The sequence below is a fragment of the Strongylocentrotus purpuratus genome, unplaced genomic scaffold (assembly GCF_000002235.5).
Source record: "Strongylocentrotus purpuratus isolate Spur 01 unplaced genomic scaffold, Spur_5.0 spur5_scaffold_20, whole genome shotgun sequence".
Classification (NCBI taxonomy): Eukaryota; Metazoa; Echinodermata; class Echinoidea; order Camarodonta; family Strongylocentrotidae; genus Strongylocentrotus; species Strongylocentrotus purpuratus.
The window spans coordinates 20376314-20386785 of NW_022145606.1; the positions used below are offsets into that span (position 1 = coordinate 20376314).

Consider the following 10472-nt stretch of genomic DNA (forward strand, 5'->3'; position numbering starts at 1 on the left):
TACACACATTTTGTAGCTGTTTTTTTCTTTCTTCGAATCACTCATTCTCAATAAGAAGATCAATGTAGTGTATGGTATCCCATTCCACATACAACTATTTGCAATCACTAATCTCCTTTGCCAGTTAATATATTATCATTGTTTTTCGTTTTTTCTCATCATGTTTTTTGTTTACGGGGGAGGGGTATTCTTCTTTTATTCTATGGAAAATACAATACCATGTGTATTGTTGCACGAGTTTATGTCTTGTTCTTATTTTCTTTGTTTGTTATCTTTGGTGTGTGGCAGATGAATTAAAATCAAAATTAAATACAATGAAATACGTTACACAGTTTTTTTTATCTATCAGAAGACCATTCATATTACACAGAAATGAAAATAGTTGTAGCCTATACAAATATTATAAGATGAGTAGAAGATTCCCTGCAATCTGATTGGTCAACTACCAAGTAATTTTTTGTAATGGATGCACGCGATATCGGTGATCGATACCACCCAATTAGTTTTTTATTTTTAATAATTCACTTTTTCCTTTTTTCTTTTTGTATATAATTTTGTTTTAATGATTTTAATTTGTAATTTGTGTTGGTGATAATTATACAGTGCGTCCCAGAAAAAAACGAAACCGAGAAGTATCGATGTTCTATCATAACTTAATCACAACTATAATTAATGAATGATACATATTTGGAAAGCTTAGAGTCTCCTCTTTCAGTTGATGCTACTTAGATAATGCATATTTCACGCATAAGTGATTGAAAGCAATTTGAAGGAAGGAAACCAAAAAGACATTTGGCGGGCGGTATCTGAATTTCGAAGAAAAATTCACATTTCTAAAAAGTTGAGTTTCTGCCCTTTCATATGACACCTCAATCAGGAAAAATGAACGAGGAATGACAAAGTTCTGTTTGTTTAAAGTAGTGCTTGCATTTCCATAATTTTATTAAACAAATTCGTTTTCACTGGCTGCCTGCCGTATCAATAAACGAAATTAACAAAAGACTTAACTCCGTTCCGTTGACAATCAGCCGTAGACGAGAGTCTTCATGCATGGCTGATTGTCAACGAAACGGAGTTTAGTCTTTTGTCAAATCTGCTTTTTGCTACGGCAGGCACCCAGTGAAAACGAATTCGTTTGTTAAAATTATGAAAATGTAAGGGCTACTTTAAACAAACAGAACTTTGTTATTCCTGGCTCATTTTTCTTGATTGAGGTATCATATGAAAGAGCAGAAAAAAGAAATTTCTAGAAATATGAATTTTTCTTTGAAATTCAGATACCGCCCGCCAAATTACTTTTTGTTTTTCTTCCTTCAAATTGCTTTAAATCACTCATGCGTAAAATATGCATCACGTGAGTAGCATCAACTGAAAGAAGAGACTCTACGCTTTCCAAATATGTATCATTCATTAATTATGGTTGTGATTAAGTTATAATAAAACATCGATACTTCTCGGTTTCGTTTTTTCTGGGACGCACTGTATATATATTTATTTTTTATTTTTTAATTTTTTATTTTTAGTTTACAGTTTAATGTGGACTGACATTTTTTTTTTTAATTTCATGATAAGTTAGAAATCATGCGTCCGGTAAAAAAAATCATGCGTCCGGTAAAAAAAAATACCGGACGCATGATTTTGCCATACATCCGGTAAATCTGTAAAATAACAAAATGTTGTATTTATGATAATTTTTGGGGCCCCATCTTATAAAACAGATGATGCACAGGTTTAATTCGTGGGTTGTGTGCACGCGGTACCTTTGAATTTGGTCTAAGACCATTCAAAGGTACCTTTTGCACACAAGCCCTTCCGACGCACTCAAACCTGTGCATCGTTTGTATAATATCAAAGTCTGACGTCATATCGGCTATGTTTTCAAGGTTGCTGGTTCCAAGCAATGTAGTGCTCAACAATGGTGTGGTGATCAGACCAGCTCCAAATACTGAATTTTCCCTGCTCCAGCAGGAGGACTGAATGATTTCACGGTTAACCCTCATACGCAAGCTCTGACTGTTGTTTAGAACCAGTATCATAAACTTAAACGACGTGCAAATATGAATTTAGCACTAGGGTACTTTATAACAAACTACTGGAAACCATGGAAATCCAAAGAAAGCTTGCTAGAAGATGATTATAATAAGGCAATTTGTGAATAAATGCCCTGTCAGTTCACGTTTGGAACATTTGATAAGACATTATTCAGTTTGACATTACCAAATTAAGGGAAAATTGCAGTTGATATTGTGTTGTGAAGTCATCATTAAAGTCTCCGTTGGTTATGACCATCTTTTAATGTCTGTAAACAATTTGCTTTAGGCTTCAAACGTGTCAGTTTCATGAGAGATTTCAAGAATTAGAGGTAATCGGAGGGAAAATTAGATGAAAAAGCAGTTTAAAGTGATGTTTGTTACAATATTTTAAAAGGGGTGGGGGCATTGACCGGGATAGCGGAAACTAATTGACAAACAGGATAGATAGGGAGATGGGGAATAGTGGGGATAGTGGGGAATGTGAGAGAGGAGGAAGAGAGAAGTGAATTATTAGAGAGAGAGAGAGACAGAGAGAGAGACAGAGATAGAAAAAAAAGAGAGAGAGACAGAGAGAGAAAGAGAGACAGAGATAGAAAGAGAGAGACAGAGACAGAGACAGAGATAGAAAGAGAGACAGAGGTGGTAAGGATGGGAGAGACACAGAAACATTCTTGCTATAACGAATCATGAGAAATACATTTATGAACATATTTTTCTGAATGGCATGTTCCCTAATTACTCTTCCCCCTCATTTCAGTGGTGCTCCCTCATTGGCTTTATCTATGCTACAACTTTGCTTTGTACATATCTTTCAATGTTCTCATTATGATTATCTATAATCATTTATCTTTACTCCCCCGCCCCCTCTGTCTCTCTCACATACAAACACTCATTTTCCTCTATTTTTCTTTCCTTCATTATCCCCTCTCTAGTCTCCTTTGACCTCTCTTTCTCTCTCTTTCCCATTCCCTCTTTGTCTCGCTATCCCCTTTTCTCACTCTTATCTTCTTTCTTTCTTTCTTTTTCTCCCCACTCCATTTACTTCTTCATTTCCTATTTACCTCATCCTCTCACCCTCCCTGTCTATATCCCTCACTATTTCTCTCTTTCTTTCTCACTTACCGTCTCTCTCAGTCTTTACCTCCTCTCCCCCTCCCCCTCTTAATTACACTGTGTCCCTCACCTTAACCTTCCTTTCTCTTGCTCCCCATTCCCGTCTCAATTATTTTTTTGCACAAAGAAGAAAATAAGAATGAACCATTCAGATTATGTTATGCATGTTTGATATATTCCAATGTTTCTACAGAATACTTTCATAATACACATGTTTGGACACGATCACCCAGAACATACACTTTGTCTCGCACCACAACAGTGTATGCTTCAATGAAGCTATACAGATTATACAGAAATGTATTATTGCTTTCAATAAAGTATTGTTTGCAAGATCAGGGGGCGGCTACGAGATTTTATAAATTGCAGGAGGGGTTCAATTAACTGCAATTCCTCCAAAATATATGAAGAAAAAAATGTAAGAAAAAACTCTATTGAATTTATAGGGGTTCATTCATCCAAAACTGTATGATTTATATGAAGGATACGAAAAAGGCAAACAAAGAAAGGAGAGTTCCCGTGCCTACTTTGCCCCCTGGAACCACCCCTGAAGATTGTGCAAGGAACAAATATTGCTCCTCTTCTCCATGAATGTTCATGATGGAAATGCTTCTTCAACTTACAGAAATATATTATGTACTTTTCATTACCATACATTCTCCATATTCATTCATAAATATTAACATGTGTTTCAAACAAGCTGTTTTGCATATCGATTTTACAATAACTCATGAAAGAAAGAGATCATATTATAAGGTTACATTTATGCAATATTTTGCATCAGTTTGAAATAGATTTAATTCAAAATTTGGTATTAAGTTTGGATTTCCCTTTAGATTCAACCACATCTAAACAAGCCTTAAGAGATAAAATAACATGACAAGCTTATGTGTGATGCTTTCCACACAACTGTGCCAGGAGTTTCATTTTTGACAGACATGGCGCATTATAAATGTGCACTATTATTATTATTGCTGCATGAGATTGAAAGGGTTCGAGATCATGACGACAAAATAATGCATCCGGAGTCAGTGAAGTAGAGTCTGTACTTTATTGTTTCTCATCGTTAAACAGCCTCTGTAACAATAACCAAAGTTGAACAAAAATATTTAAATCGTGGTGAACTTACATAAAATGGAACAATTATATTATTGATACCAACAGAACAAATATTTATTCATTGACATTGTTTTGTAATATCATGCAACTAAATCTCAATCAACCCATTTATTATTATACAAAATAAATTACACTCATTGTTTCTTCTTCCGTCCAATATCATGAACTATATGGTACAATAAATTATAGTATTGATTCATTCACATATATAATCATAAATCAACATAACATAGTAAATTCAACTCACCGGCCAATACTAGCCAAATCGCTAAACAATAGCGACTGTATGCATGCTACCAAGTATCATATCCACAGCTCGTAGAAATACAGCAGACCTAGAAATAAGATCAAATGGCATTTCTTATAATACTAAAAATCAATGACTTATAAAAGGAATCTTATTCTCATCAAAGTTGTAAGGATGATTTGTTCAATTTAACACAATTATACTGCAATTCCTTCATATATCATATAACAAAAATAAATGACAAGAGTATTTCAATGAAGCATCATTGTTCCCATGCAAATACAGTGCAAGACATGATTCAATTATACTGATCTTACTTTCACCATCAAAACTCTCATTAGTAAGGCTTATAGGTACATGTACATGTATATATCATCATTCCAATAAGTTAAATGAAATACAATCATAATTATTAAACAATCCAACTTACTTTAAGCAAAGTCTAACCACCTTTCCTCCTACAGCAGGCCAAATGTACATATGCTTGCAGTCCTATAACATAGCTTAGAATGGCTGCCTGCCTGCTATAGCATGCACCAATGCTAGCAATCACACAAAAGAAATCCACTCATGCAAAGAGTTTAATAGAGATACCCAAAAAAAAGGCGGGAAACAGTACAATGGGGAGGGGGCATCTTTGCACCACATAATTCCTATTTAATTTACAACATAAATTCAAATTTACAACAAGATTATATCTTGTTTGTTATTTTCTCTGTTGTTTATTTTTGGTGTGCGGTATATAATACAAAATAAACATGCAATACCATTTAAATATTTACACTGTTTTGTTATTTATCAGGAGAAAATTCATATTACACAGTCATGAACATAGATGTAGCATAGAGTATTAACGTATGACGTCATAATATCTAAGTTGTCAAGGTTGCTGGTTCCAATCGCCCCTCCCCCACTCCGTGAACGGAGGGATACGTAGTCCAGAATATGGCCTATTTAATTTTGATCTCTACCATGCACGCTAACGCTACCTCTCCCTACTAATTGCTACCAGCCGATGATGGCGTGATCATTAAATTAGGACGCCCGGCAAAAATCTGGCCTATTTAATTTTGATCTCCACTATGCACGCTAACGCTACCTCTCCCTACTTATTTACTTGCTACCAGCCGATGATGGCGTGATCATTAAATTAGGACGCCCGGCGAAAATCTGGCCTATTTAATTTTGATCTCCACTATGCACGCTAACGCTACCTCTCCCTACTTATTTACTTGCTACCAGCCGATGATGGCGTGATCATTAAATTAGGACGCCCGGCGAAAATCTGGCCCATTTAATTTTGATCTCCACTATGCACGCTAACGCTACCTCTCCCTAATTATTTACTTGCTACCAGCCGATGATGGCGTGATCATTAAATTAGGACGCCCGGCGAAAATCTGGCCTATTTAATTTTGATCTCCACTATGCACGCTAACGCTACCTCTCCCTACTTATTTACTTGCTACCAGCCGATGATGGCGTGATCATTAAATTAGGACGCCCGGCGAAAAGCTGGGCTGGTGAGAATAATTATGAGTTTTTTTATAACGCCATCTTCGACGGCTTGAATCAAGTGTGTAGGGAAAAAATAAAGGACCGTGCAGATTCTGGACTAAGGGATACGATGCGTGTTCCAAAATGTCCGGTAAAGGGGAACTTTTCACGCACCAAAGTCCGGCTCGTAGTACACAAAAATCCGGCCCGTACCTTAAACACCGGACTCAGGGGGGTGTTTTCAAAAGGAGGGAGCATGCATATACGTACCCTAAATAACACTGAGTGGGGGGGGGGGGTCCAATCAATGTTGTGCTTAACAATGGTGTCACCGTGTGGTGATCACGCCGGCGTCAGGCACTGCCCTGCTCCGGTGCGTTGCTTGAATGATTTCACAGTGAAACTCATACACATGCTTTGTTGTTAAGAACTAGTACCCTGGATTACAAGCAAATATGACATATTAAAGCGCTTTGGTACGTTATGCTGAGTACTATTGAAAACCTGGAACCTGAAACCTGAAGCTAGAAGATGATTATGTAAAGGCACTCTCAATCGTTAAGCAGAATGAAGGTATTGGTATTGATACACCTAAATGACTTCGAAATCAAATACTCTCGGAACACTTGTGCAAGAGATGAAATACAATAAAAGAACTGAACACAACTGTAGCGAAAGAAAGAGAAAGATTGATTTTAAGCCCAAAAATAGAGATACTGTACTTAAAAATATTATGTATACTTCAACTGATCTGCCACTATTGTTCCACAGTAAAGGCATGGAAGAACACGTAATCTAGAGTTGATACAGTTTCATGTTCTTTCTTACCGTTTTGAAAATATTTATCTAATCACTTAATCTTTCTACGTTGGATAGAATGGTAATACAAAGTCTATATATCTATTTGTGTTACTATGGTTGGTTATCTGCATTTATAATTCATCCTAGCGAAATAAAAAGATTTATTTCAAGGGAGGTCGGCATAAGCATACTTCTCCCCCCCCCCTACCCCCACTCCACGTCCACGAACCCCTTTAACGCTTCTATATGCATAACAAGGAACGTGAATGCATTCATCCTATGCTAGACTGCTATGATTCATATTCATATTAATCTATTCACAAAGACCATCGGAGCACATCCTTTGTCAATGCTCCTACATTATGTGTTAGGGGGAGGAATTTGTTTGCAAATTTGTGCCAAGTGAGCATTAGTTTGACGTGTGATGGTATACAAATAGACGCCATCTTAATAGGCACCTGGTACATATGTTACACGAGGTTGGATGAATTGTGCTTCTTCAAACAGTTTCAATCATAAAAAGAGCGTCTAGATGGTCAGCATTCTTTCTGACTTCACATTACGAAGATTTGAGTTGCAACATACCGGTATTAAGGTGAGCTTAAAGTTGTATGTAGGTCATTTTGCTGTGAATAAGTTCGGTTTCATACAAGGAAGTGGATGAAAAATACGTAACTATGCGACAAAAGGAGAAACATATGTATTTATGCGGGATAGGGTATGTTTATCTTATCTGGAGGAAGAAATATGAGAATACAAAGTACGGGCAATGCATGTATAATGTTAATTACGAACACTTGTACTAAAAGAAGATATCGATTAAATATGTCATATTTGCTCTCAGTGCATTTTGTTAGTATGAGGGTTATCTATTATTCTTGCAGATGCGCATCCTCAATTTCAAGACCATTTAGGTGTTTTATTAAATAAATGACAACAACATATTATGACCGTTGTACTTCAATTTCAAAGCAATTTCACCGAAGGAAATACACTATGTATTAACATTCTTTTTTGTTAAAGTGCATGAGGACATTTTACTAATAGAGGTCATTGAAATAAATCTATTATATTTTTTTCCTCTCGCTCGGTCCCTTTCTTTCTCCCTCTCCTTCAATCCCCTCTTTCCATTCTTTCCTTTTCCTGACGTCCCCCTCATTCTTTCTCCCTTCCTTTCCTCTCTGTCTATCCCTTCCCCATTCATCAAACCCGTAATTCCAACAACAACCCCCCCCCCCTCTCTCTCTCTCTCTCTCTCTCGTCATAATTGTTTATATACACGTCAATACTCTGATCAGGATGGCGGCGAACTTCAGCTCTGCAGAAAACATCTGTGAGGGAGAGAACTGTCAGTCAATCACAGATGTGAGGTACTACGTGAAGGAGAAGAAGAAGCTCTGCGATGACTGCGCCTCCAAAGAGGAATGCATCGGAAAGGCAGGAAAGGGTAGGCCCAATCTTTATTGTGAGAAGCATGATGGTGAAGAAATCAAGCTTTATTGTAAAACACATAATGTAGCAGTGTGTCAATTATGCGCAATGATAGATCATCGTGACATGTCTTGCGTACGGCAGGAAATAGAGGGCGCCATCGTGGATAGTAGAGCAAAACTAGATATTCTGAAAGAAAAGGCAAAGGACAAATTGGAGCTTTGTCGAGTTATTGGAGATCAGATCCATCAGTGTAGGAAAGATACCGACACCCATCTACAAACTTTGAAAGATGAAGTTGATTCGGTAATCAATGAGGCAATCCAAACAGACAAGGACACAGAGAAGGAGGACGCTGCAAAAATCAACCAGGAGATTAATGAGAAGAATCAAAAACTTCAAGATGAGATTAAACAAATCAATGAAAAGATGCAAAAGAACGATGAGGAGAGAGAGAAGCGACTTGAACTAAACCATACAGATGCAGAGAAAAGACGAGAACTCATCGACAACAAACAGTATGTTCTGCAAACAGACATTCAAAACATCGCTAAAGAGAAAGAGAGAAAGATTGGACAGTTGGAGAAATCTTGGCAAGATAACACAAAAACCACAGAGACCACAATTCAGACACTTGATACAGTACTCAAAGATGATTCAAATGTCGTCAAAGATGGGCATCATGTAAAGACATCAGTGAGTGATGAATTAAAGAAGCCACTGAATGAGGGTGAGGTGAAACAAATTACTGATACCATATCGGGTGTAAGGTTTGTGAAGGGTGCTGGGAGAGAGAAGTATGATGGGAGGATTGATGGGTATGATGGGGAGTGGAAGCTCATTGATTTAATCAATGTCAGTGATAAAATCACAGTCCCAGCCTTTGTAGGATACATAGATGAATGCAATGTGATCATTAGAGATACCTTAAATGGTAGCCGACATACTTACATGTTAGATATGAACACTAAAGACAGTCATAGAGTGATGACCGGTAGTGATGCATCACGGGTTATCTCCTGCGCATTGCTGAATGATGACAAGGTAGTATGCGGTAAATACAGTAAAGGGTGTACAGGGGACAGTTTGACTGGATGCATCAGTGTGTATGACAGACAATGGGAGCGCATCAATGACGTCACAATACCAAGAAATACAACGGCTGACGGCGCAGCGGCGGATGTAGCTGTTGACCAGGATGGGATGATCATCGCTGGCGGCTGGTGAGTGGGCTCAGTCTAAGATATACATCATTAACCCAGCTGATGGTAAGATCATGAATACCATCACATGTAAACAGAATATAATAATGCGTGGTGTACTATCATCAGGTCACATCATCGCTCAACCCTCATCCTTGGATCACAGATTGTGCATTATCGACAGACAAGGTGATCAAAGGAAAATCACCCACAGTGATGTCGTCCTGAATGCCTGCATCGATCCTATGACAGACGACCTCTACGTCGTGACATCAAATGATAAGTACAAGACGTGTGTGATCGATCAGGTGATGAGTGGGGGAGACATGGAGAAGAGAAGAGTAGCATCATTCCCTCTATCAACATAACTGGACTTACTGGGTGATAGGATGGGTCACATTTTACGATCTCGGGTGTTGATGACGTCATCAGGGAAACTGATTGTTAGCGATGGAGACAGCATTCTCGTATTCAACAACAGATTTACCCTCTTAATCGATTCCTGTTCACTACGTATAGACATGCATGTACATAGACACATGGGCGACACATGATATCTACGAAATATTATCTTTATGTACTCATTTCGCTTCAATCTTTACAGACTAGAAAACCCTCATTTGATCATGGTTCCAACAGGTTAAGTTCCTAAGATAGCATGACATGATGTCATGACTAGCATCCGAATAATTACATGCATATCTCAATTGTGTCTTATAACATGTACATAGATATACAGGATAAACAATTTCAGCATGAAAAAATGGATCGTTATTTTTTCTTTATTCCAAGGAAACCTGTAGCAATACATGAATTGGCATACAAATACAATCACCATTATCAGGTTTAAGCGAAGTTTGTACTATGAATAGTATAATGCAAACAGCGAGAGAAAATCTATATATCCCTGTTATTGATTTAATTCAAATCAGGTTTGATTATAATTGTCCACGTGCACTTTGTATTTACATGTACATAAACAAATGATATGGCTATTACCACTAGCATTACAATAATTATATGTAAATC

At 37.3% G+C, this 10472-nt stretch overlaps 1 protein-coding gene across 1 annotated transcript; it reads left to right on the plus strand.

Moving 5' to 3' along the window:
• Nucleotides 1-8109: 8109 nt before the first annotated feature.
• Nucleotides 8110-9468, plus strand: LOC115927633 (intracellular protein transport protein USO1-like). The gene has a single exon (XM_030993745.1). It carries the CDS (start codon nucleotides 8110-8112, stop codon nucleotides 9466-9468), a length of 1359 nt encoding a protein of 452 aa, XP_030849605.1.
• The last annotated feature ends 1004 nt before the right edge of the window (nucleotides 9469-10472 follow it).

Bases quoted from the DNA above. Each gene is read 5' to 3' on its own strand.
- LOC115927633 (XM_030993745.1), top strand. From the start codon at position 8,110: ATGGCGGCGAACTTCAGCTCTGCAGAAAACATCTGTGAGGGAGAGAAC.